Here is a 15,968-nt window from a genome sequence, read left to right as displayed (position 1 = left end):
TGGGGCTTCACTAGCAACAGGGGAAGAAATAGTCGATGGGAAGAATAGGGTTGCAGATTGAGGTTTTAAAAATGGAATGACCCTTTTACCCTCACTTATTAAAAAAAATGATCATTTTGTCCAATATCACATGAAAAACACATGTCATTCTGTTAAAAAAATGTAATATCGTGATTCAAAAAATGCACATCACATGTAATTATAAGACATAGAAGATACATCGTATGTAATTATAAGACATAAAAGACACATTAATCGATTTTGAACTTGAACGAGAAATGTATATGACATGGGAGGTAAAAGTGTAAAAAGTTGCACTTCCAAGAAGTACATTGGTACACAAATCCTACGGCACGTTCAGATATAGAATATTGGTAAGGAAAATATAAGGGTAGATATGTACTTGAGAATTGATGATACACTTTAAATCAGGGAAAGAATGTTTCCGAGGTTGATTTGAACCAAAATGACAAGGACCATCTGGACATTGTTTTATTTTTTTTTTAAAGCAAATCATCGTGTAGTTATTTAAATATATTACGTAAGAATATGTTCAATAATAAATTTCATAAAAAGAATTTTAGAGAGTTTTACTAGATTTATTTTTAAGATTTTATTATTAACATTTAAAATTATAGAAAATAATAAGTTTATGATTATGATTTTAAAAACAATTAAGATTTTAATTTTGAAAAAAAAAAAAAAAGTGGAATCAAACTAGGGTATAAATATGATGATATATTTTCAAAAAATTATTGATTTTCTTGCTTAGTGCAGGAAAAAAAATTGCATGTCTAATAATAAATGTTTTGAAAAAATATTACTTGTGAGATAACATAAGTTTGAAGTTCCTTTAAAAACAAAAATAAATTTATTATTAAATTCTAACATTTATAAAATAAAAATAAGTTTAACAAACACATTTTTAAGAAAATAATTGCAATTTTAATTTTAAGAATGAAATTTACAAGATGAAAGTCCAACCAAACAACATTTTAATAGTTTATTTTAAAATTTAAATAAATGGATTTGGAACGGATTTAAGTTTTTTTTTAAAATCCTGATATGAGTTTGAATATTGTCTTATCCCGCCTCATCCCACCCGACTTATATATAAAATTTAATTTAAAAAATTAATTTAATTTAATTTTTATTTTCTTATTTTTAAAATATGCAATAATAATAAAAAAAATATTTTTAAAATAAGTTATAAAAATTATAATATTTTAATTATTTATAAAATATATTTATTTTAATGTAATTAAAATTTTTTAAATAATTTAAAAGCTTTCAAAAAAAAATTTAAATGAGCACGATGGGGTAGGTGTGGAATCTAGTCCTATTTAATTTTTTTAATAGGATGAAAATGAGAAATACTTTAAATAAATAGAATGAAATTGAGATGAACAGACGTATCCCAAACTCACCCCGTTATCAACCCTAGCTACTTAACACTATAATAATCATGAAATTAAAATTGTATCTAACGTTATTTAGGAAGCATAGTCGTATTCCAAACAACGACGTACAATATAATTTCATTTTTTTTCCCTTCTTGGATTTCATTGAAAAGACATCCATATTATACCAAAAGCCAAATTCTTATTCAATATTTAGTGGATTAACGTGAAAAGCCCGCTATGATGTTGCTTTAGTGCATACCTGTAAACAAGTGGACGGCGCTTCCAACTGTGTGATGTGTGAATGCAATAAAGAAAGCGTTTTCCTGGAGCTCATATACTGGGCGGATGGAATCTGCAATTCAAATTGAAAGCTCCGTGCCGGATGGAATCCAAATTTAAGGATTTCTTTTCACAATAGAATCTCAGGAAAGTTAATTCTTAGTTAAAAACTTGACCTAATTTACGGTAATATGCAGCAGGGCAGCTAAGTTGCAAAAGCATAAACAGAAGGCAACAAAGCAGGAATAGAGACAGTTTTCTGGCTCGCACAATGCCAATAAATAACTGTCTCTGCGGTCTCCAGTTTGTAACAGGAGAACAATATTCCACACCGTGTCTAGTTCTCTTCTCTGTCGATCCCCATGGGAAGTGTGGAAATTGAGGCCCCTCGGGTGAATACACTAGAAAATGGAAACATCAACGAAGACGAGGAGTCTCCTATAGAAGAAGTCCGATTAACTGTACCCAACGACGACGACTCTTCTCTTTCTGTATGGACCTTCCGTATGTGGTTCCTGGGCGTGCTCTCCTGCGCGCTCCTCTCATTCCTCAACCAGTTCTTCGCCTACCGCAGAGAGCCCTTGGTCATAACCCAAATCACTGTCCAGGTGGCCACTCTCCCAATCGGCCGCTTCATGGCGGCTGTACTCCCAGAGACTAAGTTCCATATTCCAGGCTTCGGGAAAAGGGAGTTCTCTTTCAACCCGGGACCGTTTAACATGAAGGAGCATGTGTTGATCTCTATATTTGCCAACGCTGGAAGCGCTTTTGGGAATGGATCCGCTTATGCTGTGGGTATTGTTACCATCATCAAGGCCTTTTACAACAGTAGCATTTCCTTCTTGGCTGGATGGCTTCTTATCGTCACTACCCAGGTCTTTTTCTCTTCCTTTATTTTTCTATATGTATATTTCTGTGTTCTTCTACATATTTATGTGACTCCCTTGATTTTGAATTGAACGGAAACTAATCAATGGACTTGTTCATGCATTTAAGAGAGAGGAAATAATGAGCACCTAGTAAGTGAGGCTGCGACGTCTGCTGCTTCAGTACTCCCATTAGGACTCGAGGAGTGGTGGTTAATGCTAACGTGCGCATATGGGTTTGTTTTGGCAGGTTCTAGGATACGGTTGGGCCGGGCTCTTAAGGAAGTATGTCGTTGAGCCGGCACATATGTGGTGGCCCGGCACCCTCGTTCAGATCGCCCTCTTCCGGCGAGTCTTTAAACCCTTTTTTTGTTGTTACAAAGGTCCTATTATTATTATTATTATTAAATTGGAGTTTTAATGTTTGAAGATTTAGCATCATTGGCTGGGTTCCGGGGATTTAGTTAGTTGATCCCGAATATGAAAATGGACCACACCCGTGAAGGAATTGTGAGAGGGAACCTCCACGTGTCTTTCACAGACTCAAGACCCTTTGGCTGTCAGTTGGACGAACCTGACTCTAATTGGCTTGATACCAACATGAATGAAAATGGACCACACCCATGAAGGAATTGTGAGGGATTTTCCTCCACTTGTCCTTCACAGACTCAAGACCCTTTGGTCGTCCAGTTGAACGGACCTGACTCTAGTTGGCTTGATACCAATAGGAATAAAAATAGATCACACACATGAAGGAATTGTGAGGGTTTCCCTTTACGTGTCCTTCCCAGACTCAAGATCTTTTGGCCTTCCAGTTAGACAGACCAGACTCTAGTTAGCTTGATACCAACAAAAATGTCAACACGTGGTTACACATTTCTTGTTCCTGCTACTAGCGTTTGATTAACTTTTCCTTTATTATTGTCCTCATCACTAGCATTCTTTAGCATGCCTTCTGATCGGACTTGGGATTATTTTGTTGACAAAAAGGTTTCTCATCCCAAAGAAATAGAATATACAATATCTATTATACAGATATACGTTTAATTTTAAAAATGTTTGATGATAAGTTGGTAACCTTTATTTAACAGCTATCAGCCATGGTTATATTTTCTAGTAAGTTACAATTCCAATATATTTTATTTTGTGGTGCCAAAAGGGTCAAATAAAATTTTCACAGACGAAATTTTTTTGAGTACCTTCTTATTAAAAGAACATGGTTTGTAACTTCGTATATTGAATTTGCAGGACACTGCATGAAAAAGAAAATGGAGATAATACAGACGGGGACAACAAAAAACGCATGTCAAGATCAAAATTCTTTGTCATTGCAATGACTGGTAGCTTCCTCTGGTACTCGGTCCCCGATTTCTTCTTCCAATCCCTACAAAGTATCTCATGGGTCTGTTGGGCTTTTCCCAAGTCCATCACTGCCCAACAACTTGGTTCTGGTTTTAGTGGACTTGGGTTCGGAGCACTGACCCTGGACTGGTCGGTTGTGGCTTCCTTCTTGTTTAGCCCTCTCATCTGTCCATTCTTCGCCATTGTCAATGTCTTTATAGGCTATGTCTTGATTATCTACATTGTAATGCCCATATCCTACTGGGGCCTCAATGTGTACAACGCCAGAACCTTCCCCATCTTTTCTTCCCACTTGTTCACTGCCCAAGGTCAAAGATACAACACTACTGCCATTGTTACCAAAAACTTGGAGATTGATTTGGTGCAGTATGAGAAGCAGGGGAGGGTCAATTTGAGTTCATTTTTCGCTATCACATATGGCTTTGGGTTCGCAACTATTGCAGCCACACTCACTCATGTGGCCTTGTTCTATGGAAGGTAATTTCTTTATCCTTGTTATAAATGTTCATCTTTTCATCACCCATTAAGATACAGAATTGCTGAAATTCTGGTGTATTAGGGAAATTTACAATCGATATCGTGCTTCTAAAGAAGGAAAGGAGGATGTTCACACAAGATTAATGAAGAAGTACAAGGACATACCTTCATGGTGGTTTCACTTGCTCCTTGCTCTGACCATCATCATCTCCCTTCTACTCTGCATTTTCCTGAAAGATGAGGTTCAAATGCCATGGTGGGCACTTATATTTGCTGCTGCACTTGCCTTCATATTCACCCTTCCCGTCAGCATCATAACAGCCACTACAAATCAGGTGATTAGAAACTGCTAATGACTATGATCTACTTTCAAAACTCTGTCGTTTATAGTAATATTAGTACTTGCATTATGACACATATATATGCTTATTGTCATTCTTGAAACTGAGAAACAAAACAAATAGTTTGGGTACACCAAATAACATTTTGTTTCTTCTTCCTTCGGTGTATTTTGAGAACCATTATCTAAGAAAAGAATTGGTTTTCCCTCCACTTATATTTCAGTGCTCTCTTTACAGACGCCAGGGCTGAATATAATCACAGAGTACATAATGGGGGTCATATGGCCAGGAAGACCTATAGCTAATGTCTGCTTCAAAACCTATGGCTATATGAGCATGGCTCAGGCGATCTCCTTTCTCAGTGATTTCAAGCTAGGCCATTATATGAAGATCCCTCCAAGATCAATGTTCTTGGTTCAAGTAAGTACTCTTCTCTTTAAAAAATATTACTAGGCAATACAATGCCCAAAGAATAGCTGCTGCAGATTAACATTATTGCCTGCTTTCTGGTACACTAATATGACGATGAGCTGTGTGCATAATCACATTCAAATGGCAATAGTGTCACCATCCAATAAATTAGCAAAATTATAAACAATATTTACATAAATCTATCACAGTTAGAAATGAAGCCAGTCAAAGTTTTATTAGAATTTCACATCACAACAACCTGCATTACAAATTCCATGAATAACTGGAAGTTTAAAACTCTGTTCCTGCAGAGAATCAAGACATATTTTGATAGAAGGCATTCCAAAATTCCAAAAATATGTTTGATACTGAAATTCAAATCAGACCATTAATTCTAAGTGGTCAATCTCTTGATCTTGATCCATGCTTACTTGGTCTCTGTACTTGCATTTGCATCCCAGCTCATTGGAACCATCTTAGCTGGAACAGTAAATCTCGGTGTAGCACTGTGGCTTCTAGACTCCATTGACAACATATGCCAAGACAATCTGCTTCCAGCAAACAGTCCTTGGACATGCCCTAGTGACCGTGTCTTCTTCGACGCATCTGTTATATGGGGTTTGGTTGGACCCAAGCGGGTTTTTGGATCTCTTGGAAACTATGGAGCACTCAACTGGTTCTTCCTTGGAGGACTGTTGGGTCCAGTTGTAGTATGGCTCTTGCACAAGAAATTCCCTAAACAATCTTGGATACCCCTTATCAATCTTCCAGTACTTCTGGGAGCAACTGCTTCTATGCCACCAGCAACACCGGTGAACTATAATGCCTGGATTTTGATTGGAACCATCTTCAACTTTTTTGTGTTCAGGTATAGGAAGAAATGGTGGCAGAGGTATAACTATATCCTTTCAGCAGCTTTGGATGCCGGGGTTGCTTTCATGGCAGTTCTTATATACGTCTCTTTGGGCATTGAGAATAAAAACCTGCACTGGTGGGGTGCTGATCCGGATATTGACCCTGAGCACTGTCCTCTTGCATATTGCCCCACAGCCAAGGGCGTGATAGTGGATGGCTGCCCTGTCTTTTAATTAATCTACCTTGTTCTACAACCCTGTGTATCGACTTTGTCTAGATTTGGTAATTGAAGTTTCCTTGAATGTTTCAGCACAAAATTGATGGCACAAGGTTTTGTAATTTAATCTGTAAATGCTTGCATCCTTTGTGCTTGTGTTTAGCAATCTGCATTTCATCCATATGCCTGGTTTTATTTACTGAAGTTGATATTACAAAAACTATACTTCTATTATTTGCTTTTATTTTGATTTATAGTAGATTCAGGGTCATGCTAGTTGATTTTTAATCAGCTTTGATGCAGGCTAGACAAACTCTTCTAGTCCCCATTTGAGCAAATAGAGTTTGTTTGCAATTTTTTTGTTCATGTGATACGTACTCATTCATGATTATGTGAATGCATTCATGTTGGTAACATACTTTTATCCATTAATTTATACATAATGTTAAAAAATGAAAATTATAATTGAATGAGGCTAAATTATGATAAGAAGATTAAGAATTATAAATTTCTTTTATAAGGTTAAAATCCCTAATCACGCTCTCATTTTTATATTTTACGATTATTTTACTTAAAACAACTTACACCAAAAAAAATGTCACTTGATCCTTGTACTAAAGTAATAAATTGAAAATCTTGGATAAAATTCACAAGGTGAAAAAAGCTCACATGAAAAGCGTGATCAGAATCATGAGTAAAGGCGAGAATAAAATTGTTGTTTTGTCACTTCTTATTAAGTCCTTCTTAACCATATTATGTTTTATGCATCCAAATTATTTTCAAAATAATTATTATTTGATATAGAGCTTTTATTTATCAAATAGTACCCGAGCCTCTTAATTTTGGAGTATAAAAACATATTTGCATAAATTTTAATTATAAATTGATTTGATAGACAACTAAAATATGTGATGTGATGTAATGTGGATGAGGTATCAACATACGGTTTCAATATTTCATCCTCTAATTTAATGTTGTATAGTTTATACAACTTGCAAAATTTGTGACTAAGAATTTGAACATGGGATTTTTGAAAATATAACCAAGAGATAATTTTATCTCACGTATATTGTTTGTTTGTAATCGATCATATTAGATGACATTCAATGTATGGAACAAGCATGGATCAATTAAATGGAGGATCATCATCACTATATATACTACAAAATTATTAATTTATGACACTGAACTTTCTTACATTTCAATATTTTTATTTTGATAATTATGTTATGTTTATATTATTTATAAAGTATCGTAATTCAGTCTAACAAAAATATTATAATAATATATTTTTCATGTAATATGATTATAGTTTGATTCGACATGAGGATAATGATCTCATATAATAGAACCGATAAGTGGAATAATTTTTTTTTTTTTAAAAAAATATAAGGAACAAAGCGGAATTGTTTTTGCATGCATGGATTTAAACTAAGCTTTAAAAGAGCCTGTACCTATAAACTCCACTTCTAAAAACACTAATGAACAAAAGCTTTACACAAAAAATGAACACTATAATCAAATAGGCTTAATGATTATGAAAGGTGCCATCATTTCTACAATTCGTGCAATTAATTAGCGACGGAGGATTAAAGGGCAAGTTGCCCTAGGAGTCTAACCGTCTAATACCAACCAAATCAAAGGCCCGCTGCCAGCTGTAACTTGATCTTTATTATAATAAAAGAAAAAAAGAAAAGAAAAGGGAAGCTCATATGCCATTCCCACCCGCTGGGGGTTCTGAATCCCTGATAATTTCTCTTTTTCAGTGTCTAGTAGAGAAGATTCAGTGACAATAAAAGCACCTTTAATGCAAATTAGGCCGATGCTCAGCAGGGCCCTGGAGGAAACGAGCCAAGCCCAGCCTCCAGCCTGAATCTTGGAAAATAAGCCCGTCGTTTGTAACTGTAGTTGATTGGACGTGAGGGTGGCTCTGCAGAGATAAGTACTGTTTGGGTAGTCTGATATTCAGAATCATACTTCTTAATGCATGCGCGTGGATCCACATGTCCTAGTGAGAAGAAAGTTGATACGTGGTGGTGGAGTTTTTGTCTCCAAACAATGCATTGTTGGAAGAGTGGATCGTTTGCTGATATAAAATTCTCATTTCAAAGAGCAGATTGGCCTTCTACGCGATCAAGCCAATGTGCCATCAGCATGGCTCGAAAATGATAGAACTACCAAAATACCCTTTTAATTTTGTTGAATTCACATGTCTGTTGTCTAAGAAAGTGGACCAAAGGCATCATAGTAATTCTCTTCCAGTCCGGCAATAAGACGCGAAATAAAAACACAAAACACAAAACACAAAATAACAAAATAGAAACAAAGACTCCGGTAATGTTAATATATCCGTCTGAATATTCAAAGTTTTTAAAATATATATATATCATTGTACGCTGAATTTCACACACAACTCTTTCTTTCTCTAGATCATGGGAACGGTGGAAATAGAGGCACCAATAATCAAGACCACGACAGATGAAGATGTGAAGGAAGACGAACTCTCTCCGATAGAAGAAGTCCGATTGACAGTACCCAACGACGATGACCCATCTCTACCTGTATGGACATTTCGAATGTGGTTCCTGGGACTCATCTCCTGTGCCCTCCTCTCGTTCCTCAACCAGTTCTTCTCCTACCGAAAAGAACCCCTGGTAATAAGCCAGATCACCGTCCAGGTGGCCACTCTCCCAATCGGACGCTTCATGGCCTCAGTCCTCCCAGATATGAAGTTCCACGTCCACATTCCATTCTTCGGAAAAAAAGAGCTCTCTCTCAACCCGGGTCCTTTTAACATGAAGGAGCATGTATTGATCTCCATATTTGCCAATGCTGGAAGTGCTTTTGGCGGTGGATCGGCTTATGCTGTTGGTATTGTTACCATCATTAAGGCTTTTTATAAGAGAAATATTTCCTACTTAGCTGGTTGGATCCTTATCATCACCACTCAGGTTTCATCCTACTACTATGTCTTTTAAAACGGTAGTACCTTTGATGATAGGGTTTGTTTACTGAGCGGTTAAGGCTAACGTGCACATATATTGTCGGGCAGGTTCTGGGTTACGGTTGGGCTGGGCTCTTAAGAAAGTATGTGGTTGAGCCTGCACACATGTGGTGGCCCAGCACCCTTGTTCAGATCTCCCTCTTCCGGTACGTTTCCAAATTTCCCATCTTCAATTTTTCGTTATCTTAAAAGGGGACTGGTGATTAAAGCAAAATTTGCGATTGGATCACGATATCTATTGAATCAAGGTTGTAATGTCATGTCAAGATGACTTGGTCAATATATAATTTCTGTACTATTACTATTGAAAATATTATGAGAAATTAAAAAACATATAAATAATACCAACATTGACTTGGTCAATACTGATTTGATCAATATTTTCTTTATCAATGAACAATGATTTTGTCCTTGAATTTGAAGAACATTGCATGGAAAAGAAAATGAAGTTGATGAGCAAGAAACGGAGGTGCAGCAGCGCACGTCAAGGTCAAAATTTTTCCTTATCGCAATGTTGTGTAGCTTCCTCTGGTACATGGTTCCCGGTTACCTCTTCCAGTCCCTACAAAGCATCGCATGGGTCTGCTGGGCCTTTCCTAACTCGGTCACCGCCCATCAAATTGGTTCTGGTTTTAGAGGACTTGGCTTCGGAGCCCTGACCCTGGACTGGACGGTGGTAGCTTCGTTCTTGTTCAGCCCTTTGATCTGTCCGTTTTTTGCCATTGTCAATGTCTTCATAGGCTATGCCTTGATTATCTACTTTGTAATGCCCATTTCCTACTGGGGCCTCAATGCGTACAACGCCAGAACCTTCCCCATCTTCTCTTCCCACTTGTTCACTGCCCAGGGTCAGTCATATAACATCACGGCCATTGTTAATGATAAATTCGAGATTGATCTGGCACAGTATGAGAAACAAGGAAGGCTCAATTTGAGTTTATTTTTCGCTCTTACATATGGCTTTGGATTTGCAACGATTGCATCCACGCTGTCTCATGTGGGGTTGTTCTATGGAAGGTACTGTACCTTTTCTTTCCCATTATTGTTCACATAATGTTCCTTGCGTACCTTTCATTTTGTTGCTCAAGATCAGCACTTCAGTTGGGTATTAAACTCATGTTGGAAGTAAAGTTGTGATGGTACAGGGAGATTTACACTCGATTCCGGGCTTCTCAAGATGAGAAGGTGGATATTCACACAAAATTGATGAAGAAATACGAGGACATACCTTCTTGGTGGTTTCACTTGCTTCTTACTGGGTCGGTACTGGTCTCCCTTGCACTCTGCATCTTCCTGAAAGATGAGGTCCAAATGCCGTGGTGGGGACTTATATTTGCAGCTGGCCTTGCCTTCGTATTCACCCTACCCATCAGCATCATTACGGCCACTACAAATCAGGTCATTGAAAACTGCTTATTAATTTGACCCAGTTTATATCCCAGTTATGCAAGATGGCCCAGCTATAAATGCTGTTGCTATTGTTGAAACTGGGAAGACAAATTATAGTTTACCCATACTATGAATCATTACCTAGAAAATTTTTCCTTTTTTATTATCCACCAATGTTTAAATGCTGTCTATACAGACGCCAGGGCTGAATATCATCACAGAGTACATAATGGGAGTTATATTGCCAGGAAAACCAATAGCTAATGTGTGCTTCAAAACTTATGGGTACATAAGCATGGTTCAGGCTATCTCTTTTCTCAGTGATTTCAAGCTAGGCCATTACATGAAGATCCCTCCAAGATCGATGTTCTTGGTTCAAGTATGTAATCCTTCTCTCTAATAATATTATCTTTTCTGGTAATTTTGAGAAAATGTTATCCATTAATAATGGAAATCCAGGAAAGTAGCTGCTAAACTTAAAATTCATCCAGCTAAATAGACTTTGTTCTTGCAAAGATTAAATTAGGAGATTTTAGACATGTACTGGTGGAAGTGATTTCAAAATTGTGTTGAATTGAACGAAAAAACTAGATTATTCCGTCAAACCAAGATTTAAATCTTAATCCATTAATTCTTACTTGGTTTTATTGCATTAATTTTTATCCCAGCTCATAGGAACCCTGATAGCTGGATCAGTGAATCTCTTTGTAGCAATGTGGCTTCTGGATTCCATTGACAATATATGTCAGGAGGAGCTCCTTCCAGAAAACAGTCCTTGGACATGCCCTGGTCAGCGAGTCTTCTTCGATGCATCTGTTATCTGGGGTTTAGTGGCGCCCAAGCGAATTTTTGGAACACTCGGCAACTATGGAGCACTGAACTGGTTCTTCCTTGGTGGACTACTTGGTCCAGTTGCAGTATGGATCCTCCATATCTTATTCCCCAGCCAATCTTGGATTCCCCTTGTCAACCTTCCAGTGCTCATAGGAGCAACCGCATCTATGCCACCAGCCACCCCCGTGAACTATAATGCATGGATTTTAGTTGGAACCATCTTCAACTTTTTCGTGTTCAGGTACAGGAAGAAGTGGTGGCAGAGGTATAACTACATTCTTTCAGCAGCTTTGGATGCTGGGGTTGCTTTTATGGCGGTTCTGATCTACTTCACTGTGGGCATTGAGGAAAAGAACTTGTACTGGTGGGGCGCCAACCCTGATATCGATCCTGAACACTGTCCACTAGCATCTTGTCCTACTGCCAAGGGGGTTATTGTGGATGGTTGCCCACGCTTTTAATTAAGCGCTCCCTTAGTTCCTTCTTTATATTTCCAATTTGTTTAGATTTGGCTGTTTAAGTTTCTGAATTATTTAGACAGTTGCAACTCTATACATGTCTTTACATTTCTTTTATTTACTCAGGTCATATATATTCAGAACGTTATAGCATATCTTACATGGAGCAAAATCAAATCCGGGCCATGGCCCCTGCCCTGCTTGTAGTTGTACCAAGGCCAAAATAGGATAGTTGTCATTTAGGTAAAACCAGTTGCCTAAATTGCCCGCGTAGGCGCAAACACCATACACATACTACCGGCCTAACCTCACCGGAAGTGAGGAGAATTGTAGAAGATTCTACTCTACTCGAGCTTATTTCACTGCAATAACATGCACCCATGCTTAAGTCATACATGTTATATCATACAACACTATACAACATACAAAACGATGTTGATATAAACAATTGGTCTGAAGAAGCGACAAAGTAGGTACGATAAAATGATCAAACAGACACCCAAGCATGCATAACTAATAGGCAAATCAACTAATCATGCATAGTAATTAATTAACTAGTAGCAAAACAATTAATTACCAAAAGTTAATGGACGTTCATTCTCCATTATCACCATACTCACAGAGGAAATATGTATATATATGAATTCATTCAAACATGCCTTTTGCTTTTGATTTTGAAACATACCCGAGTCTATTTTTTGTTTGTGTTGAAGATGTATAGATCTTCTAAGGCTGTGGAGGGCACCACCTCTTTTTAAATTCTCTATGACGATGGGAGCGGGAGAGAACAGGTTCCTTTTTATTTCAAAAGGTGTAATAACATAATAAAACAGACAAAAGTCTCACCCTATTTTTATACCCTCCTACTTTAAGGACCATACTCATTGGGCTATTAAGCCTCAGGAGTCTTAGGCCCATTATCTAAGGCCCGTGATGGCATTGGGCTCTACACATTAGATGACCCATACTCTAAATCAAATAGAAATCGTATATATAGATAGCTAAATCCTGAATGATGGTTAATATGATGTCGGTCCACATTTATTCTATCAAAAGTAATTAATTAGCAAAATAATAAAAAATGTTACATGTATCTATCCCAGTTAGAAATGGAGCCAGTCGAAGAATTGTTATAATTTCACATCATAACACCTTGCTTTACAAATTCCATGAATAGCTGGAAGTTTAGAACTCTGTTCCTGCAGAGAATCAGGACATGTTTTGATAGAAGGCATTCCAAAATTGTGTTGAACCTAAATTTCAATCAATCTTTTGATTTTAATGCATGCTTACTTGGTCACTGTGCTTGAATTTGCATCCCAGCTAATTGGAACCGTCTGAGCAGGAACAGTAAATCTCGCCACAGACTATGGCTTCTTGACTCCATTGATTACGAATGCCAAAGACAATCTCCTTCCAGCAAACAGTCCTTGGAAATATCATGGTGACCGTGTCTTCTTGGATGCAATCTGTTATTTGTGGGTTTGATGGGACCCATGCGGGTTTTTGGACCTCTTGGAGACTATGGAGTACTGAATTGGTTCTTCCTTGGAGGACTGTGGGGTCCAGCTGTAGCAGTATGGCTCTTGCACAAGACATTCCCTACACAGTCTTGGATTCATACCCCTTATTAATCTTCCAGTGCTTCTGGGAGCCTGGATTTGGTTGGAACCATCTTCAACATTTTTGTCTCTAGGTACAGGAAGAAATGGTTGCAGAGACATGACTATATCCATTCAGCAGCTTTGGATGCTGGGCTGGCTTTCATGGCAGTTCTTATACACATCCCGTCTGGCATTGAGAATAAAAACTTGCGGTGGTGGGGCGCTGCCTGACACTGTCCTCTAGCATCTTACTCCAAATCCAAGGGCGTAGTAATGGGTGGCTGCCCTGTCATTTAATTAACCTTCCGTTTCCTACACCCTGTGTGTGTCAGCTTCGCCTAGATTCGGTAATTGAAGTTTCTGAATGTTTCAATACAGAATTGATGGCATGAGGTCCTGTAATTTAATCTGTTAATGTAGAGGTTGGTCATTATAGCGCAACTTAAATGCGATCCCTGTGCATCTGTGTGAAAGCCACAGCCTCACCTCGATCCCTTGGGTAGACCTACTAAAGGGCTGAACCAATCACCAAAGAAATTATTAGGGTTAGTTAAAATCAATTGAGATAATAATCCTGAGATTAATTTCTCTTCACGTAAAGGATCCCTAACATATAAAACATAAACATGCGCAGGAAGTCAAACCAAAAACAAAATATAAGTTCTCGTTTGGTAACTGTTTTTTAAAACTGTTCTAAAAAAATAGTTTTTAAGAACAAATTTTGAAAATTGTTATCTGATATTTAATAAAAAAAAAGTCTGTTTGGAAACTTAAAATTATTTTTAACATATTTTTAATATTTTTAAATATACTTTAAAAATAATTTTGATATCCATAACTTTATTTTTAATCATTATATATGTTTGTATAATTATTGTTTAAAATAGATCACAACTGAAAACAACAAAAAAAAATTCTCTGAAAACATTTGATTTTCTATTTTTTGATAATAGAAAAAAAATAGAAAATAGTTTATGATTGTCAAACATGTTTTTCAGTTTTTTTGTTGTCTGAAAACCAATTTTTTGTGTTTTTCTTTGAACAATGTTTGTAAAAACTCATTTTCTCTCGTATTTAGATGTTGTCTACTTTAGATGTAATCAACTCTCGTGACTTTAAAAGTGAAAAAAGTGAGATTTAATTTACTAATATGATAATATGTAATATGATAAGGATATTAATTCACTCCCTTACGCAAACACAACCTTCTCATTGTATATTACAAAATTATCGAGTCATTTAGTTGAAATATTGCTCTCTCTCGAATAAGTATCATCTACTCTAAACTAGTAAATCCTCGTAATTTTAAAATGCCTATAAACAATTTAGAGAAACCCATCACATATTCAATGTCAAACATTTCTTTTCCTAATCAATGTGAAATATCACACAAGCGTTAGTTTTAAATCCATCTCAACATGTTATGGAATCAGTTGCAAATTGCAAATTACAATATGACAGGTCACCTCGCTTTGATATTTGCTGAAAAAAAGTTGTAGAACATAATTCATGTGACACCCTCTTTGAATGGTGTTAATATAGACTTTTCCATTTAATTAGAATCATGCATATATAAACCTTCCTACCAAATAATTTTTTAAAATCCGCTGTAGTCATTAATAATTGGCTGAGAGACTAAAATTTTCCTTTACAGAGAGCTATTGGGATTGGGAGCCTAGCACGAATTCAGCTCTCCTTTTAAGATTTTATTAGTAAGTTTAAATTAGATTCGGTTTAGTTTTTATGGTTAGCCATGAGAATCTCTACAATCTTTAAAACTTTATTAGAAAGTTTAAATTAAATTTACTTCTCAAATTGTTTTTATTTATTCCAAACTGCTTGAACACAAAAAAATTATAAGTGTGAAAATTGTACGAAATTGTGTTAAAGATGATTTTACAATTTACTTGTCCGATACAAATGATGAGTGGAACCAGGGCCACATTGTAATCAAGAACCAAATAAGTCAACAACCACAAGCGCAGGTAAATTCGCCATTGTGGTGTTTGTTTTTTTACTTAATTCTAAATAGAATCTTAATACTTAATAGTATTAAATATTAGGTTGTTTATTTTTGTAATATTTTATTTATATTAAATATTAAAAAGTAAAGAGAAACTAATATATTATTTTTTATTTAGAAAAAACTACGATGGTGTTTGGTTGTGTTTTTTTTTTTTACTTAATTATAAATAGAACCTTAATGCTTAATAGTGTTAAATATTAAGTTGTTTGTTTTTGTAGTATTTTATTTATATTAAATATTAAAAAGTAAAGAAAAACTAATATGTTATTTTTTCTATTTAGAAAAAATTATATATTTTGATTTTTTCTATTTAATAAAAAGTTTATAATAAATCATTAAAAAATAAAAAAATAAACAACTTAAATTCTGAAAATAAATTACTTTCAGTAAAAAACTAAAAAACCAAACACTACCTTTATTTTTTCACTTAATTTTAATAAAA

The 15,968-nt window shown here is 36.0% G+C and overlaps 2 protein-coding genes across 2 annotated transcripts; both read left to right on the top strand.

Annotated features, from left to right (window-relative positions):
• Positions 1-2,044: 2,044 nt before the first annotated feature.
• Positions 2,045-6,235, top strand: LOC117907917 (oligopeptide transporter 4-like). Its single transcript, XM_034821599.1, has 6 exons — positions 2,045-2,557; positions 2,799-2,896; positions 3,797-4,387; positions 4,470-4,722; positions 4,966-5,148; positions 5,601-6,235. The coding sequence occupies exons 1-6, from the start codon at positions 2,045-2,047 to the stop codon at positions 6,225-6,227; spliced, it is 2,265 nt and encodes a 754-aa protein (XP_034677490.1). The 3' UTR covers positions 6,228-6,235.
• A 2,408-nt stretch (positions 6,236-8,643) lies between these two features.
• LOC117907926 (oligopeptide transporter 4-like) lies at positions 8,644-11,899 on the top strand. The gene is made up of 6 exons (XM_034821604.1): positions 8,644-9,162; positions 9,264-9,361; positions 9,639-10,232; positions 10,361-10,613; positions 10,801-10,983; positions 11,273-11,899. The coding sequence occupies exons 1-6, from the start codon at positions 8,644-8,646 to the stop codon at positions 11,897-11,899; spliced, it is 2,274 nt and encodes a 757-aa protein (XP_034677495.1).
• Positions 11,900-15,968: the final 4,069 nt, after the last annotated feature.

This window comes from Vitis riparia, chromosome 18 (assembly GCF_004353265.1).
Source record: "Vitis riparia cultivar Riparia Gloire de Montpellier isolate 1030 chromosome 18, EGFV_Vit.rip_1.0, whole genome shotgun sequence".
Taxonomy (NCBI): domain Eukaryota; kingdom Viridiplantae; phylum Streptophyta; class Magnoliopsida; order Vitales; family Vitaceae; genus Vitis; species Vitis riparia.
Note: the sequence above shows the minus strand (reverse complement) of the source record. Positions and strands in the feature narration are given on the sequence as shown.

Excerpts from the sequence above, each read along its gene's own strand:
- LOC117907926 (XM_034821604.1), top strand. The coding sequence starts at position 8,644 with ATGGGAACGGTGGAAATAGAGGCACCAATAATCAAGACCACGACAGAT. Across the intron at positions 9,362-9,638 it reads GTTCAGATCTCCCTCTTCCG|AACATTGCATGGAAAAGAAA; the intron begins GTACGTTTCCAA and ends TTGAATTTGAAG. Across the intron at positions 10,614-10,800 it reads TTACGGCCACTACAAATCAG|ACGCCAGGGCTGAATATCAT; the intron begins GTCATTGAAAAC and ends CTGTCTATACAG.
- LOC117907917 (XM_034821599.1), top strand. The coding sequence starts at position 2,045 with ATGGGAAGTGTGGAAATTGAGGCCCCTCGGGTGAATACACTAGAAAAT. Across the intron at positions 2,558-2,798 it reads TTCTTATCGTCACTACCCAG|GTTCTAGGATACGGTTGGGC; the intron begins GTCTTTTTCTCT and ends TTGTTTTGGCAG. Across the intron at positions 4,723-4,965 it reads TAACAGCCACTACAAATCAG|ACGCCAGGGCTGAATATAAT; the intron begins GTGATTAGAAAC and ends CTCTCTTTACAG.